We start from the raw sequence: 18,618 nt of genomic DNA, 5'->3' as shown, positions 1-18,618 counted from the left end.
TTCTCCTCAAAATGCCGTCACGTCATAATTGTATCTATAATGCAGAGAGTAAGTATATTTTATTTCTGAATTTATTTGTATTTCCTGTGTTTTTCTTTCCTCTGATCCTCATACGAGCGTCAACATATCTTCTGTTGCAGGAACACTTTTCACAGCTAATGTACATTTTACAGCGACTGCAACAATTCATATAAATATATATAGAATTTATTTTATATGATAGGTGGGGTGGGCGGGTGCGTTAAATGCAGTTTGATAATTCTTTTTTGTTTATAGGTTGTGTTAGGTTTTAGTGGATTTTATGTACACTTGCACATGTAAATAAGGAAGTCTTATGTTTTAAATAATGCATATAGAAAGATAATTTACATAGTGGATATTAGGGAGGAATATTCCAATTAATGTATTAAGAAGCATAGACAAGTATGATCACTGTATTATGTGTGTAACTGTAATGTTGATTTTATGAGGTTTATTGTTATCACAACTGTAGGATGTGGACAGTATGAATGAGATTGGTTTTATTGTGGTAGAGGTGCGTTTCCCTTGAGATCCTTGCTGGTTTCCTGTTTAGGCTCTTATTCTGAAGTCTAAAACCGGGGGTAGGGCTCTAAACCGGAAGCGGAAAGCAGCTGTTACCTCTCTTGGCACGAAGCTCAGTCTCTTTTGAAATGCTGAGCAAGAGAGAGCACGCCATCGGGGTGGTGAGTAAGAACAAACTGGGAGCTTTAAGCTCACTGAATGGAGACTGTAAGTACTAATCTTATTTGTGAGACATTAGATTGACTGTCTGATGATTGGAGGTCAACAGAAACTTTAAAGAAACCAGAAATGACTGTGGAATAAATACTCTTAAATGCATCCCTAGTGTTGAGACTTCTTCCACAAAACACATCGCTCCATTCAGACTCTTTTGAACCCCCTTTTTACTCTTTTATTAGCATCAACTTTCAAAGTTTAATTTACTTCCTGAACTTGCAGAACAGCTGCAAGTTATTAACTCATTACTTGTTATCAGAAAAAGGCCTTTTTGTAGAACTCTCAAATGTACATTATTTTTCAGTTTTTGGTAACCAAAACTTTTTACTTAAACTGCTCACATCTCAATAAAAAACTGGGAGAATTGAGGTGTTCTAAAAGTGTTGACGGGTAGTGTGTAATAAAGCTGTAATAACCAACATCAACAACTCACTGAACTCAGCTACGATGTCACATGACCAACAGATGCACAACAGGACGTCAGCTGCTCTCTGGAAGCGCCGACCTGCATCTGGCCGTCGTGTCCGAGCCTCAGCTCGGCGTACGTCCTGGTGACTGCAGGCCAGACAGGAAGTACACTGCAAAAATTAAAATCTAAGTTAGATGAAATATCTCAAATCAAGGCAATAAATGCTTGTTTTTTGACTGACAAGATATTTGTTCTTAACAAGCAGTTTCTATGTTGGAAAATTTCACTTGTTTCAAGCAATTAAGTCCTTCATTATCTTAGTAAGGTATTAAAACTTGTTAATGAGATTTTATTACTGGTTCTGAGCAAGTTAATGCTTGAAACAAGAATTGACATAATCATAAGGCTGTTTGATCAACACTGACAAGTACAGAACTGCTTTGTTAGTCAGACTTTCTTATTTCAAGCTTCCCATCTCTTTCCAAATTAAAAACAGATAACTCAGTTGAATTTATTGTTTTATTCTCAATCTTAAAACACAGCACAGCAATTATGTATTCATAGACAAAATACAGAACATAATTGTATATAATACACATATCTGGGGAACACACTGAGTCATTTGAACCGTTGTGCAATTCAATTATGTCCTCAAGACGGTATTTTAATTGTACATACGTTTGGCCCTTGCTGCTGATTGTGTAATAAGAGGTATAATCAACCAGCTTTTCAGCATCCACTAACTCAGTGGCCTGTGCAAGATGTGGCACCTCAACTTGATAAGCCATAACGTTTCTATTAAAGCATACAGTTTGAAATGGTTGATATTCTAAACAATAAAGCTTAGAATCAACAAGAAATATGTTTTGCACCAGTCCAAATTCTGGCATATTACCGTTCACTACTTTGGCAAAGATCATAGACTTCTGAGTTATGTATTTATTACCATTTAACACAAGCCATTTGACTGATACAGCATGGTTTACTTCATTGAAACCTAGGAAGTCTCTCATTTCCCCACATAAATACTGGAGATCTTTAACCTCAGATACAGGTCCCATTTCCCTTTCGTTTGAAATAATTGGGTGCATTAAAGGGTCAACATTTTGGCAGCTTTCGTATATTTGGTTCTGATTAATCAGAGACTTGCAAATATTTTTAAAATTTAGCTTAGTAGCCCATTGTTTAAATAAACAATGTTTAGACTCGAACCGCATACACATATGTCTGACCATTGGACCCAATGATTTTATCTGTGATGGCAAATGTATCATATAATGCTGTTTAGGTGTAACATTGCGGTCTGGGAAAAGCTCCTTCCAAAGCTTCAAATGATTTTCAATTAGTAACTTCAATCTACACACAGTTGCTATGGAAATAACAGGTGCAAACACTATCTGCACAATCTCTATTAGCTTAATTATCAATTGCACATATGCGTTGACTTCCAAACTCTCCAAAACAAATGGCAATACCCTCAACAGGACAAGCATTTGCCCAGATGATTGCTTTAGTTTACCGTCACTTGACATTAATGTCGTACCAGAAATTGGGGATGGCCTATCTCTAACATCTAGAGGGGAATAAGGGAAACCAAGAATAGCAGAATTCACAGAGTCAAGATCTAATTGTCCTGATTGAACAAGATGATTCAAAACACATTTAATTTCCAATGGGGCTATGCCCTCCAGAATTACGTGCATAATGTCTTGTGGAGTTTGTTGTATTATATCAAAGGCTGGGAATTCAATTAACTTGCTTCTTCGATTGATCCCGTATGTTGTTCTCAGGCTGTTGCGAACCAAGTCTGTGTTTGCCTTTTGTATTTCATCACACTGTCTGATATGTTTCTCCAATGTCCTTTTAGTAAATGCATCCTCATTGAAGTGTGACTGCATGTCCTCAAAAGAACACTCACAGTGTCTGCACTTACTGTAGGCAAAGCCCACACCTTCTTTGAACCCCGCTAGTTCATGCTGTGCCAGGGTATCACCACAAAGAGAGACCATAGCACCATATATTGTTTTCTCTCCGTCAATAGTTTGCATTTCAACCCCACTGTACAATACATCCATGTCTTCCTTGATTCTATTTAATATTATATCTACACCAGATTGACGGAGGTCTGCTGATCTAGCCATGGCAAGTAGCCTGATAGCAGCCAGTTTAGACCTGTATTTTGGATTAATATTTCCTAGGGTGTAGTATACCATTAACAATTTGTTTTTTGATGCAAAGGATCCTAGTGGATTACAGATCTCTATTTCATCCGTGTACAGAACAATCTGCAATGCATTTGGTTTCTCTGAAAATAAGGGATGTGATTTTATAAGAGCACCATCAACAATGTCATGTAAAAAACCTTCCCTGCACCTCTGGGGTCCCGTTTCAATCATAGACAAAATGCTTTGGTGTGATAATAACTGTTCTAGACTTTTAACTAATGGTACATAATGAAACAGTTTGTCTTTAATGACAAAGTCTTTTGATCCTCTATGTTTCTTCCTGCATATGGTTCGGGCAATTGAATTTCCTCTGCATCCAAACAGCCAAACTGCTTCTTGATGACACTGTTCTGTCTAAATGTTGTTGCAACGCTAGCAAAAGGGTCAATGAAATTGACAAATACATCCATTGTATCTTTTTCAAATTGACCTGATGGGCTTCCTGAATGCTTCTTTATCACTCCCTCCATCTGCTTCCTGAGGTTGTCCAGTAGTGATGACTGATACTGCTGTACCCCAGCAACAATGTCATTCATGCCTTTCTGAAAATATGAGAGAGAGAGAGAAAATGTCATATATCCTCGAAGATGGAACACACAATCATGGTACTTGCAGTTTTGTTTCAGGGATATGTAACGGTAATGTGGATAACAAAGCACTAAGATTAAACTCTTGAAAAGGCTGTGCATTGCTATGTAACTAACCAAATGCTGTGCTCTGAAAAAACATCTTACCTGTGAGAGACGATGCTTGGCTCGGGCATTTATCACAAAGGCAGTGGCACGTGTTGTCAAATCCTAAAAAAAGGTGGAAATTGAATGTAGCATCCTGAAATGTGCAGGTAAGACATTAAGAGTGCATTACAAACATAATGTTTGACCAACTATGAATGCTATAGGTATAGCTAAGCACTTAAAAAGTATTTGGTCAATAGGAATATACAGTATTCTTTTTTTCTTGCCACTACAATAACAGATCATCACTTGCTCTTTGCCAATACAGATTATTAACGTTTTTGTATTTTAAAAATAAGTTAATATAATCTGTGAATACAAACCTACGGGTAAGAAAGGCTTAGATAGGAGGTTAAAGATTGGATCTGTAAACACCTCACATTACCAGACAATCTAGGCTGAACATCGGTACCGACCACGGGCCCAGACCCAATTTCTCCGCCTATTTTCAGGAGGGGTGAATCAGAGTAAGATCTGCTCCGAAGTCTGAGCGTGGTTTTAGTTTTCTAGTAAGGTTCATAATGTGCATTCCTGATGGTCAATTTCAATAGATTGTCGCCAACTGAGTAACTTACTTGTTGCACTGTGACAGCTCCATCTTGGTTAACGCCCATTTGCCCTTCATCTGAGTCATGTGTATGGAGTTGGTGATCAGTGATGCTGGAGTTGGCTATAAGCTGATCGGGTTGAATGTTGTCCTGTGTACCACATATCAAAGAAGCAGATTATTTGAAATCATATGTAGTTTCACCAAAACAGTTATTTAAGTGTTTCATTCCTATTTATCATTGATTATTTTCACATTATCCAAGCTTTAGACATAAAAGTTATTTTAGCTACAATTATGGTTTAGCAGTATGACTCTGGTTTGGGTATTGTCAGTTCATTATTATATTTTTCAATCCAGAAAATAAAAAATATATATCTTCCAATAAATATATCAAGTGGATGATGAAATAAAATGTAAACGCAAACCAAAAATAATCTAAATTCTAGATGCCCTGCAGCCTGCTTTTATTAATAATCATCAGGTATTATTAGACCAGAAATATATGGAGGTATAGGAACAGCAGGCCAATCATCATTAGATTGTTAGATTGCCCATTTTAATATGAACAGGAAACAGTATTGTTTCTTTGTTTAAGTAAATTAACCAGTGATTCTCAAACTTTTACTGTCGCGTATTCACGTTTTCTCTGAAAAACTCCGTGGCTTATTGGCGTGAGTGAGGGCAATGTCTCCAAGAGTCTTTTATTACTGTCCGCTGAGTGTTCAGACATGAAACACAGACTGGTCTCTCCTCATCTGCATCGCCTGCAGTTGATTTTATTTTCCCTCCTGCCAAACGGCTCTCTGTTGCGCACACTTGGACGTCGCGATCGCGCATGCGCAAGCGTAACCTGTTAACGCCGTATCCGCAACGTAAACATAACACGTACTTTTGGAATATGTGAAGTTCTACCTCCCGCGCCACACCGCACCTATAATACCTTGGCACCCCCGTTTGAGAACTACTGAACTTAACTAACAAGCACCAATGGATTTCATAAAACTATGTAACACCAATGTAACAATCCTAGCTAGCTAAGTTACTTACTTGTTGTGGCAGTACTTGGCTTTCCTCCAGCGGATGTTCACCTGCTTGGATGCCGTCATCTGGTCTGGTGCCTTCATGAAGATGTTGAGAGTGTCTTCTCTTTACATGATGGTAGAAGGAGTTGTACACTCGATATTCCTCGGTGCATCCGTCAATACCACAGAGCAACCTGAAATCAGGGCTGCGACTGTGCTGTCGATTGATATGGCTCAATAACAGTTTCAATGAAAAAGAAATAAAAACGCAGCAGATAAAGCACCGCCAAAGCATCGTGAACTTTACTCAAACCAAACGAAAATAAAACGTGCTGTAGTTCATGAAAAGGTTGGGAAAAAAGACCGTGAAACTGACGTTCACCAGTATTTATTGACGTAACGTTATCACATTATCTAGCTAAATGGGGGGAGCCCTGTGAATCATTTTTTAAAATATATAACGTTATATACCATAATAACGTATACGTAAATAACCTATCGATGGAGGTTTATTTTTTATCTACATATTAATTTATAACCGTGACTCAGTTAATGCTATTCTGAATATTTAATATATTTATAATATTTAGATCACCCCTTTTAAGAAATGGTACCTTCCCGTGGGAAAGCGCCAAGAGGGTCCTTGAGAGCGCGTAAATTGTAGCGTGCACTGCACTGTGGTGGGTGGCTAGCTCTTCTCAATTCAGAGCTGCTCTAACTCATCAAGAAAAACAACGCCATGGATACAGAGGATATGGATGCCACATATCCGGGCATGGATCATGTAACAACCGAAGTATTTAAAGGTAATGTTAATTTGTTAGTGCATGTCTACCTCTTCTTATCAAGCTAACATTTATTTTATATTAGCATGCTAAGTTTAGCTAACTAACGTTAGCTATTAGTTAAGTTAATGTTGACTGTAAGCAGTAAAATGCAGGAAGGGCCATCCGTTTCAAACATTTAACTTTGTTTTATAGTGCTTTATTGCAGGAAACGGGTTTAAAGTGCAAATGAGCAATTCATTACTCACTGTCAATTATTTAACTTAAGTTAGCTTCGCATCCTTCCTGCCCTTTCTGTTGACTCAACTTTAATGATGAAAATATTTGAGGGTTTCACTTTTTAAAGTTACGTCAACATTGATGATATAACTAGACTTACCGATAGTCTAATTTTTTTGTTAACGTTATCAGCCTTGGTGCATTATACATCATTCCTGTATTACCTGGAAAGGGCAGACACACAGTATGTTAACGTCTCATAACCTGCACTGTAGATGCTAGACTCAGGCTTGTACAGTGTTTCTCTGTCGCCGCCATCATCTTGCAGCAGTTTTTGACCAATTCAAATAGATTAATATGTGACTTTTGAGCTGCTTTTGGATGATATAATTAAATAAATGACAACCAAGCTGCAGGGATCAGCATTTCACAGGCGAAAAGTTATTTTACTGTGTTTAGTGTGTTTAATTTAAAAAAAATCCTTATTTGTGCTTTTAAAATGTTAAATAACTGTCCTGAAACTAAGTTAAACCATCTTTGTCGAGCAAGATTAACATTTTCAGTGTAATTATAGTAAGATGCTTAAAATGAATACATTTTCAGCCCAACGTTATATCTATGAGATTAGAGATATTTGTATTCTCTACTATAAAAATGCAGCCCTAAGTAATTTCCTTAGTGCTTTTAATTTCACCTGTACAAAACTAAGATAACTGTTACTCTGCACAATCCTACTGATGTACTGGATATACACAATGTATACGGAAGTTGCTTTGGATGAAAGCGTCAGCTAAATGACATGTAATGTAATATACTATTGGCAAAATATTAACCTGACACTTTGCATTTATGAACTATATATTGCGAATTACTTAAGTATTTACCATGTGGTTAAATGTGTTTTTCAGCTGCTAATATAGGCACTGACATGCTGTACAGCCTTTCTAAGGAAGACTTACGTGACCTCTTCCCTGGACCAGAGCACTTTTTCAGAAGGAGAACAATTTGGAGTGTTACTCATGATGAAAATGAGGTAATGTTAGATTTTAACATTTGGGAGACATTTAACCAAGCAGTGACTGTTATTGTTATCAAGAAAGCATTTCCTGGCCATTGTTCCTTTTATCTAAAGATGGAGGGGTTTCTGGTGTTGTTTGGTTGTTGTTACAGTGCTGTGTTCTTTGCCATGAAATTACAATTTCACAATATGTCTTATACAGGGTCAGGAAGCAGACTGGTGTCGACCAGGCACGTCCTCTGGCACCTGTGATTTCAGCCCCATTCCCACCCTAACCCGAACCCTAACCCCTAACCCAGCCGAATTGTACAGCTTGTCAGCCCCCAGTATGTTGTATACACAGATACAGAGTTGGAGCAATCAAGGAGCACCTTTTTTGAAAAACAGCGTACTGGAGAAGAAGAAGACCATATTCTTTCGAAAGATCTTCGCTGCCGATTAATCAGGAATACAGTAACGAGCATGATTGCAATTAAGAGAGCAGCAGTGGATGACTTCAACTATCCATGCAGCCGGGAACTCACTGTAATGGCAAAGCGTCTAGTGGAGTACTACCCAATGCTGCGGGACAGATCTGCGACCCTAGGAGCTGAGTGTGTAAGTTGCTACTTATGTATTCAATACGTGTTTCCAAACGTAACACTGTTGGATAGCTAACAGACAAAATACAAACAGTTGACACTTAAAATCTGAGCGATGTCCTGATCAATCAGGGCAAATTTCTGATTAAATGTTTAATGCGATTTATTCACAATCTGTTGTGTCTGTTTCTTGTCAGGAATCTGTGAAGAAGCAGCTTTTGAAAAGGGTCCAGAATGTGACAACTCCCAAAAAGAAGCAGGGAGCGACTCCTTCAAGAAAACGGCCACGCAGACTTAGCTTTCAGAGAAGCCAGGAGATGTCCACTGATGACACTGATGAGTCCACCTCATCTTCTTTGATCTTGGAGAGATCCCCAGAATTTAGCTGCAGCACCCCAGAGAATGAACAGTTGGATGGTAAATACATAAATTGAAGTAATTTAGAAAATGGTTGTTTGGGTGTTAATGTCCCAGGCGAACTGTAATGGCAGAAATAGAAAGTTGTTTTGATTTCAGCCTGTGGTTTTTTTATTAAAATTTATTGGGTTTATGTTTTCTAGCATCAGAAACTACTGACAGCCGACAGAACCAGGCGAGACATCATAAAACTCTGATGGACATGTACAAAACCAAGGCCAAACCCAACAAGAAGGATGTTTCCCAGCTACTGGACCTTGAATTCCAAGCTAGAAGGCTGTTCATTGACAGTGATGTTATCAAGGAGCAGGACAGGCATACGAGGATTCTGGAAGCATACCCCTGCTTCAGAGAACTGGATCATGTAAGAATTTTTTTTTTTTTAAGCCTATACTTCATTAGCCTGGTTAACACCTGACCGAATCTCAAATCAGAAATGGTGTGGGGAATATGGAATCAGAGATGTTTCTATTATAATATGAATTTATCTTTCAGCTAATGGATGAACTTCAGCGGGTCCTTGATCGACGGAACTCCAACTTCATGCATGGACTGAAGACCCGCTGGGAAACCTTTTTCGAGAAGGCACAGTTTTATGGGGTTTTCAAAAAGGTCATGAGGCCTCCGCTGCTGGACAAAGGTAGACTAGTTACACACTTTGACCATGGAGAATCCCTTAGAAATATTGATGCGTGTTTAAATAACTGGCTGCAGTAAATAAAATGAAACTTTTTGTTTTAACAGTAAAGCACTCAATTGCAATGATGAAGGCTTTGCCAGAAATGTTCCCAACACCTGTGGCTCCACCGAAGAAGTTAGGACACGCAAGTGAGGCAGTGCTTCACATACTTGAGGTAAGAGATTTGTGCATGTATGATAATTTTCACATTACTTCACCATAACATACAAAGAGTGAATTGTCTTTTTCTTTTTCTTTTTGTTCAAGTCTACAGAAGACCCGAACAGCTTTCTTCAGGCAAGACCACTCTTCAGCCCTGTCGTCATTGTCTGCGAAACCATCTGCATACTGGCCATTGGAACCATGCCTGTGCTGAGCTTTCCAAAAGAGGACATCTATGCCAGCCTGATGTATGTTATGGCGTGTTATTACACCTTTCACTTGACATATCCTAAGTGCATCGCAACACTCCTCTCTGTGCTGCAGACAGAAGTTGTCTTGGACACCATCCACGACCGAGACATGACTTCTTCATATAAAAAGGCTATGGCCGAGTGGAAAAAGTTTATTACTGAATAAGGTTGCATACTATTGTTTTCATTTAGTTCCTGATAATTAAACATTCTATAGCGGATCTGTTGATCGAGAACTGTTAGTTTTACTTCCGTTCCTCTGCATTTTAGAGTTTAATGTTGTATGTTTTATTACTTTACTTTTATGACACATTGCTGTGTTTTTTTATCCTTGAAAAAGGTCTACTTTGGTTTAAAAAAACAATAAAGAAGTGAAAGGAAATGCATTGAGATTCCTGTATTTATTAAAGCAAGCCTTCTAGTAGTTATATTACATGTATCTTCAGATTACTGATTTTAAGCATATTATGGTATTTTTCTCTGTAAATTCCATGGTATTTCACCTTATTTTAAGAATATTGCAAGAGCATTGGATGCTAAATTCAAGCAAACTTCCTACATATTGAGAACTGTTTACTTGTTTTTAGTGTAACATTACTGATTTTAAGATATATTACCAAACATATAGCCTTATTTCAAGATGACGGTCCTTGCATTTGCTGAATTTAAGCACATTTTCCTACATATTAAGAAAATAATTCTTAAATTGTTTCATTGTATCAAGATAAATTTACTTGTTTTTCATCTGGCTACACTAGTTTTAAGATATTTGTGGGTAAGATACTTTTACTTGTTTTAAGAAATCTTGGCCAGTCAAATTTTCCTGTTCTGTTGGCAGATAATTTGGCTTATTTCAAGTAATATTCCCTCATTTTCTTGTTTTTTGAGGCCGAGTTTTTGCAGTGTAGCAGGCGATGTGGGAAGAGCAGAGCGAGAGGAAATTCAGACGGCGGCGGCGGCGCCTCCGTCAACATCTCCACGCCACCAAAAACCCAGTCCGGACGTCACGCCTCCTGGCCTCAGTCTCTGAAGAAGCCCTTGGGCACCCTCGCCTCTCGGAAGGTCACCGTGAGGGAGTTGAGGGTGACGTCCGTGACCGCCACCCCCGTGAGGGCGGGCCTCCAGACGGCGTCCGGCTTCTCCGGCGGCGCTTCTCCGCTCGTCCGCCCTGTCCTGCCCTGAGTGAGACAGGAAGACGGAGGAGGTAGAGACGGACAGTGAGCCTACTCTGACCCGGTCGACCCGCCCTCTGACGGAGGACAGGAGGGTCACATTCTGCACGCCACGCCGTCACTGTGGGGTGACGGCTCACCTTTTAGAATCATTCAAATGTGTTGTTGTCTCGTGTCATTTATCAAAGATTTACATCTCACCTCCGAGCAAAGAGGATGTCTCACTCCGAGCCTGAAACCTTCACCCGCTCAGCCTCTAACGGGTCGACCGGAGCTCTTTAATCCGCTCGGGATGGAGGACATGCCGTGCTTTGAGGTGACCACGGCCCGGTGACCACGGCCCGGTGACCACGAGATGAGTACTGGCTCGCGATGCTGATTGGATTCTACCGGGCGACCGACTGACACTCATACCATTCAAAGTGCCTCCGCTCTTCTCTATTGTCTCTTTCTCCTCCTCCTCTTCCTCTCCATCCTCTCCACTTTCTACATTGTCCTCCTCCTCCTCCTCTTCCCAGTCCTCCTGTGTGGGACTCGGAGGGTTGGAGTCCAGGCACGTGTGCTGCGACCTCCTGGGTTCGCTCTCTCGATATTGTGGGTCTCGATCCTCGTCCTCATCCTCTTCCTCGTCCTCGGGGAGCAGGGAGAGACGCAGGCGAGGCGGAGGTTGCTCCGGAGTCTTGTGAGCGCTATGAAATCCATGGTGTGGATGATGTCCTAGAGGTCAGAGAGAGGTCACACGGACATCTTCAAACAGGAGGAGGTCACACTGGTTACGGAGGAGAGCAGGTGAGGGGGGGGGGGGGGGTGGATCTGGGGCTGTAAGTGGCGATGCAAAGGCACCTCGGACACGGAGAGTTGGGGTCGGCCGAGGGGACACGGGGAGCTCGACCAGACTGACACGATCCGAGGGGCAGGCTCCTGGCCTGCTTCCTCGGATGGGAACGGTGCCCTAGGGAATTGGGTTTCGGGGGGCTGGTCTCTAGAGAGCGGGGCATGGGGGCTCGAAAACGGGGATCTGGGGCTGTAAGTGGCGATGCAAAGGCACCTCGGACACAGAGAGTTGGGGTCGGCCGAGGGGACACGGGGAGCTCGACCAGACTGACACGATCCGAGGGGCAGGCTCCTGGCCTGCTCCCCGGATGGGAACGGTGCCCTAGGGAATTGGGTTTCGGGGGGCTGGTCTCTAGAGAGCGGGGCATGGGGGGGGCTCGAGAAAACGGGGATCTGGGGCTGTAAGTGGCGATGCAAAGGCACCTCGGACACGGAGAGTTGGGGTCGGCCGAGGGGACACGGGGAGCTCGACCAGACGGACACGATCCGGGGGGCAGGCTCCTGGCCTGCTTCCTCGGATGGGAACGGTGCCCTAGGGAATTGGGTTTCGGGGGGCTGGTCTCTAGAGAGCGGGGCATTGGGGCTCGAGAAAACGGGGATCTGGGGCTGTAAGTGGCGATGCAAAGGCACCTCGGACACAGAGAGTTGGGGTCGGCCGAGGGACACGGGAGCTCGACCAGTCTGACACGATCCGAGGGGCAGGCTCCTGGCCTGCTCCCCGGATGGGAACGGTGCCCTAGGGAATTGGGTTTTGGGGGGCTGGCTCCTGGCGATTGGTATTGTAGCAAGACTGTGTCCGTTACCCGTGGGTTTCCCCCTCCAGCACCAAGGATCAGCCCGGAACCACAAGGTATTGCGCAACGGCATCTTTTATTCTGTAACCCACACATCGAGCAGACCGCAACACTACGCGTCTGCTCCCTTCTCCTGCTCCACTCTCCACTGAGAGCTTTTATGGCGGCCTTGGCTGCTGACTGATTGCAAATCACCAGCAGCCGAGGCCAAATAAACCAGCTGCCACAGGAATGTTAGCACTAAGCACACAGGTGGCAGGAGGAGCAGATATCCGAATGTTGCATAAAGATCTTCAATCCCATGCTTGATATACTGCAACTGTGTTTTTTGAATTACAGGGAGAGTAATTAGATTTACCCAATGCAGTGCGAACATACCAATAGTCAGAATTAAGAAGAAGATGAGCAAACCTACCAACACGTTGCCACTTCTTTTTCTACCGGTGAGGCTTTCACAATCTGTCATCTCCGTTTTCTCCGTCACCTTCATCTCCCTACCACTGATGGTCCTTTTCGTCCAATGTTTCATCGATGTATAATGAGTGGTGACACTCTTTTGATCAATCTCCGGCGTGCTGGTATTTGTTGTCCTTTGAACCAAACTGGACTTATCCCTGGGGACCGGCTCTTGTCTCTTTTCGCTGTCCAGCTCTTCATTGTCATTTTCCTCTATCATTGGAGGGAATCTAATCATGTTCCTAATCTTCCATCTCCGAAAGACCCTGAACACGGTCTCTTTATAATTTATGGACGGCTTTCCGTCATCATTGTAGTAGCCGTTTTCCTGCAGCCGAGGGCTTTTTCGCAACATCATTTCCACAAGTTTGGTCCGTGCTGGAGGTGCTGAATGGCTTGTTGAAGGTATGTAGATCAAGGCCATGATATTTCTCTACATAAGAATATGTAGAGAAATATCATGGCTTTGATCTACATACTTTGTTGTGACGTCAAACGACGTCACAACAAACCCTTTCCAGAATTTGCGTCAGAGTTGAGGTGTGCCGAAACTGACCAAACGATATCCCAGAATGCATTGCGCAGCAGCAACAGGAAACAATGGCGGAGAAAATAAACATAAATACTACTGTTGTTGAGTCACGGAATGTAATTTAAGAATGTTTTCAGTCGAGAAGTTAGTAGTTTAAGCATCAAATCTGTTGTCAGTTTATCGAGATTCAGCCTAAAAAAAATATTCGCCGGAGATTGTCGGTCCTGCTGCAGACCGGTGAGCTCCACAGCGCCGGGCGGTCAGCGCGCTGTGTGGCCGTCGAGAGCAGCCTGATCTCGGCAGGACTATTTTAATTGCTCCGCTGGCTCTGATGTCTCCGGGTGTTTTTAATTACAGCCTGTCCCGAACTGACGCACTCGTGTCTACATTTCACAAAATGCAATTGTCTTGTCCAACCAGCTTCCAGTTAAATACACATTATAAAATAGCACATCTACCTAGTTTTTATTCCATTAGTTTGTATTTCGTCAATCACAGTCGTAAAAGAAAGTAAAGCTGATCGTGTGAAATCCCGGGGGAACACCAGCGGGAGACCCTGATGAATATACCAAGCGCTCCTCAAAACCTGGACGTGTTTGGGAAACAACAGTCTGCCTTCAGTGCGCAGTGAATTTCATCGGCGTCAGTCCACTATCGGTAAGTACAAACATATTTGTTAAATATATTTCAGTCCCCACAATCAAGAGGTTGTCTGTTAGTAGTGCGCACTGTGTTTAACAGTTTCGATACCTATTCTTTCTCAGCTGAATTTGTATTAGCGGCAGCTATACTCTTGCTAGCTAACGTTAGTTCAGTCAGGTTTCCACTGAGTCAGAGTTTCAGAGTTTTTCTCATTGAAATATAAATATAAAGGGGGGCTGTACGTTTTTCATAGAGGAAAGCTCTCATTTTAAAAGCTGATATTCATATCTTCTTAACGTAAAACTCCCTCCCTCATTAAAACCTGCCGTGTCATGCCACAATGTGATCGTCTGCCAGGAACTGACTGTCGTTTGAGACACCGGTTAGCTCACGATTATTTAGTTTTCCATCGATAAAATGCAATACTTTTGAATCAGAAATGGAGGTTAAGGTGTAAGTGCGGAGGGCTACTTGGATTTGGCATGACTTATATTTTCAAATGCAAACTTTACATGACAATCGCGTAATTTTTTTATACAAACTGTCAATGTTGTAATTGACAAAATATGGTTATTCTTAATTTTCCTAATGACATTATTTGATGTTTAATAAAATCCTCAATATGTTTGTCATGTGAACTAAAGCTTTTCAGGAGCCTCACAGGCCTGAAACTCAAAGGACCCTGGAAAGGCCACAAGACAGTGCAGCTGTGAGTCACAAGGATTCACTTGCAGGTACCTGCAAATTGACTAATATATTTAAACTAGGGCTGTGAAACAATTACAATTTGTAATCAAATTAATCACAGGTTTCTGTGGTTTAATCATGATTAATCACATATTACCGATATTCTCTGTATATTTTTGTGAGAACATAAAGATTTATGACAAAAGACGGCTATATACATTCATACATTGCTGCAACTCAGCAGTTATTTAGCAATTCTCTTCCATATGGAACATTAATATATCTTCATCCTACACAGAACGTTTAAATATAACATTTTTCTCTTGTTTGTCAACCATTAACTCCACCATGATACAATCTAAAGGCCTCTCGTCTTCCTCTAGCAGCTGCTGAGGCAAACTGACTGTGGGTTTTCTTCATGAACTGGGGTCATGATGAAAGGGACGGCGGGGACACCGTTGCAAAGCTGAAACTTAAAGGAATTGACGGAAGGCACCAGCAGGAGTGGAGCCTGCGGCTTCATGTGACTCAACACGGGAAACCTCACCGGCCCGGACAGGTGGACAGATTGACAAGTGACTTTTTTTTTGCACGGTCCCGATGCGGCGAGGAGCTCTGTGGCGTGCGAGACGTAGAGCGATAAGTGTTAACGCAACGCGAAGAGACAGAAATGACATGCTGCTGTGGAGATACGATCAACAACAGACGTTTAGTTTAATAAAAGAACAAAGACGTGCTATAGAGAACATGTCAGGGGGCGGGCCAATCTTTTTAATGTCATGCGATCTACCGACACCACGCCGCGATCGACTGGCAGGTCGCGATCGACGTGTTGAGACCCTGATCTACAGGAAGTAAAAGTCGTAACAAGGTTTCCGGAGGTGAACCTGCGGAAGGATCATTACCGATGAACAGACCGCCTGCATGAGAGCGGACAGAGTTCAGATTGAAGAGGCGTATTGAGCTCATTCTGCGATGTATTAAATGCGTTAAAAAGTACTTTTTACGCATGCGCAGAAGGAGCTCAAATACGTCTGTTGGTCGCTCTAACCAGCAGCATGTCATTTCTGTCTCGACCTGTCGCGCTCACATTTCTCGGCTCTCAGTCTCGCGCGCCGCAGAGCTCCGATGCCGGCGTGCGTGCTGTCGACGAAAAATCGATTGGCGTATTGAGCACCCCTGCATTCAAGCATTAAATAGCCGAGAGGTTTTTTCAGCGTGAGGAATTCGATGTGTGGCGGGAGTGCGTGAGATAAGACCGAAATGCGTGAGTCTCACGCTCAATGCGTGAGACTTGAGAGCCCTGTATATGTATTAACTATCCTCTTGTATATGAGTATGTGTTTCATATAGTTAAGCTTTACTCATGTGTCAAGTTAATAACAGCTATGCATAGGCGCACTACACATTAATTAGACTAATTAAAAATAGTTTTAGAATGGTAGTAAGTAGAGTGGTGTTTACCAGTGGCGTCCCTAGGCTCAAAAACATCCGGGGCTAAAGCCCCGGATGTTTTTTCATTAGCCCCGAATGTTTTCAACCAAAAAAAAAAAAAACGATTTGGTACACAAGTGGTTAACACCTCCAGGTCGCACGTGACGTCATTCACCCAAAGCAGCGGAGTCAGACTGGCAGCAGGCGCACGTAACAGCAAGCTGCTGTCAGAGTGTTTCTATGTCTACAAATTTCGCTGCTTCACTCTTCTGGGCTAAGCCCAGCGCCGCCGCTCCCATAACGCGCATCGCTCTGCCGTGATACGCGCCGACACATCCGCGCACACTCACTCGAAAAACTCACTAGCTTCGTCGACAACGCCGCACTGGCTAAGCCCGGATATATCCAAATCCTAGAGACGCGCCTGGTGTTTACCTGTCAATATGTCTACATAGTGTTCACTAGGCTCAAGGGATGGCTCGCGTTGCTTAATTTGTAAAAATAGTATTCATTCCTATTTATCCAGTCTGACATTAATCTGAAGTGGTGGTGTCATAAGAGATGTGGTGACTTGTATGGCTAATGTCTGCCTTTTTTCTTTCTTTTTTCCAGGAGAATGGACCAAATGTCAACTGGAAGTTTTTATATTAATACAGTTTGAAAAGGATTGTTTTCCTAGTATATTCACAAAAGCTCAGGAGTAGACATGAACCTGTGCACAAACATCCATCACATAGAGACATGAGAACTCTCACTCACCCACACACACATACATTCTATTATGTAAATGAATCTGCATTTTAAAAGCAGCTGGAAATGTTATTTGTTATTTTATGGATTTTTTTTGTTCAAAAGGAACTATGTTGCATGTATTTTTTAAATATATTTACTTAATTTTAGAGACATTTGTTCATGGGACTTAAATGTTCTGAAAATGTATTAATAAATATAATTTACAACAGCAATGACATTTGTGCTATTAATTTTGAACAGACATCAGTGTGTTTACTTTGAATTAATTAATTTAGATTAATGTATATTTCCATCGTAAATTAGGTCTTAAATTTTATTTAGACGCCTTAAAAGTCTTAAATTTCAATGGTTTATTCCTGTAGACACCCTGTATATACTTCAATAAATGTGGAGACTTAGGTTTTGATTTTACTGTAAATGACAACTCAATGAATATTTAATTAAAATTCCAGCAGAAATCTGTTTGAGGATATTCTTTATTTTCCTTATGATTCGCACTAAATGTAAAGGTCCTTTGCAGGTAGTCATATGAAATAAATTTGTAACTGTTGATTAAAGTGTATTTTATTTTACAACTAATACAGTAAAGAGTAAATATGTGTATTTTACACATAATTAAGCATAGGTGTAATCGTCTATCTTTACACAACGGTAAAGTAAGACAATTCACTTCAACTTGTAATCATTAAAAATACAGTAAGTCAATAATTTAACTTTCAAACAATAAAATGTGCCCAGAATCGAAAGGTAACGTCACCAATAGCAGTTCTGGTGACTATTATGGGATGTTGAGATTTGAAACTTGAGGCTTGAATTGTTGTCACTCATCCGCTCAGATGTACACACTCCTGTGTGGAGCCAGATTATATTAAACAACACTCCTATCAGTGCATTTATAATAAGATATCCGTAACAATATGTTCTTTTCTTTCCTTCCTTGCTGTCCTTCTCTGCCAAGGGAGTTCAAGTTATCCTTGAAGTGACACAGGTGTGTGTGTTTGTTTTGTTTAAATCTGTCAAGAAAAATAATTTTCAGAATTGCAAATGTGAGTCAATGAGGGGTGAAGAACTGTTGCACCGTATCAATTAAAACTCACATTTCAGCAACTCTTCCTTCCTCACGAGTTTTATTGACGCTTAGCGAAGACTAATGTGGAAAGTCTTATGTCGTAGAATATATCATAACACCAGATATGTGGATCTCCAGTAGATTCAACACCATCCAACCACTGCTGCTGAGTGAGAAGCTCCCTTCCATGTTCCCCCTGTTCACCACTGACCTCCAGTACAACTCTGCAGATGTTCTCTGATGACTGCAGTGGCCGTGTGTATAAAGGATGGACAGGAAGTTTGTTTGGCAAACCCCCATTTAAATTTCCCGACCGGGTGGTGGTGGTTTGGGGGGGGGGGGGGGTTGGGGGGGGTTGGGGTGGGGGTTTTGGGGGGGGGTGTTTGTTGGGGTTGTTTTTTGTTTTTGGTGGGTTTGTTTTTGGGTTTTTTTGG

The 18,618-nt window shown here is 41.6% G+C and overlaps 2 protein-coding genes and 1 long non-coding RNA gene across 3 annotated transcripts; 2 read left to right on the top strand and 1 right to left on the bottom strand.

Moving 5' to 3' along the window:
• Positions 1 to 937: 937 nt before the first annotated feature.
• On the bottom strand, positions 938 to 6,006 carry LOC130203183 (uncharacterized). Its single transcript, XM_056429107.1, has 5 exons — positions 5,725 to 6,006; positions 4,703 to 4,825; positions 4,128 to 4,190; positions 3,824 to 3,935; positions 938 to 1,337 (listed from the first exon to the last, which is right to left on the bottom strand). The coding sequence occupies exons 1-5, from the start codon at positions 5,992 to 5,994 to the stop codon at positions 1,291 to 1,293; spliced, it is 615 nt and encodes a 204-aa protein (XP_056285082.1). The 5' UTR covers positions 5,995 to 6,006; the 3' UTR covers positions 938 to 1,290.
• A 1,645-nt stretch (positions 6,007 to 7,651) lies between these two features.
• LOC130203985 (uncharacterized) lies at positions 7,652 to 10,993 on the top strand. The gene is made up of 9 exons (XM_056430455.1): positions 7,652 to 7,736; positions 7,924 to 8,318; positions 8,500 to 8,719; positions 8,863 to 9,083; positions 9,215 to 9,359; positions 9,464 to 9,573; positions 9,666 to 9,808; positions 10,700 to 10,814; positions 10,874 to 10,993. Exons 2-9 carry the CDS (start codon positions 8,184 to 8,186, stop codon positions 10,991 to 10,993), a joined length of 1,209 nt encoding a protein of 402 aa, XP_056286430.1. The 5' UTR covers positions 7,652 to 7,736; positions 7,924 to 8,183.
• Positions 10,994 to 13,612: 2,619 nt separating this feature from the next.
• LOC130203193 (uncharacterized) lies at positions 13,613 to 17,327 on the top strand. Its single transcript, XR_008833467.1, has 3 exons — positions 13,613 to 14,256; positions 14,886 to 15,487; positions 16,975 to 17,327. It is a non-coding gene; the product is annotated as an uncharacterized LOC130203193 (long non-coding RNA).
• The last annotated feature ends 1,291 nt before the right edge of the window (positions 17,328 to 18,618 follow it).

Source organism: Pseudoliparis swirei, chromosome 13 (assembly GCF_029220125.1).
Source record: "Pseudoliparis swirei isolate HS2019 ecotype Mariana Trench chromosome 13, NWPU_hadal_v1, whole genome shotgun sequence".
In the NCBI taxonomy this organism is placed as follows: Eukaryota; Metazoa; Chordata; class Actinopteri; order Perciformes; family Liparidae; genus Pseudoliparis; species Pseudoliparis swirei.
Note: the sequence above shows the minus strand (reverse complement) of the source record. Positions and strands in the feature narration are given on the sequence as shown.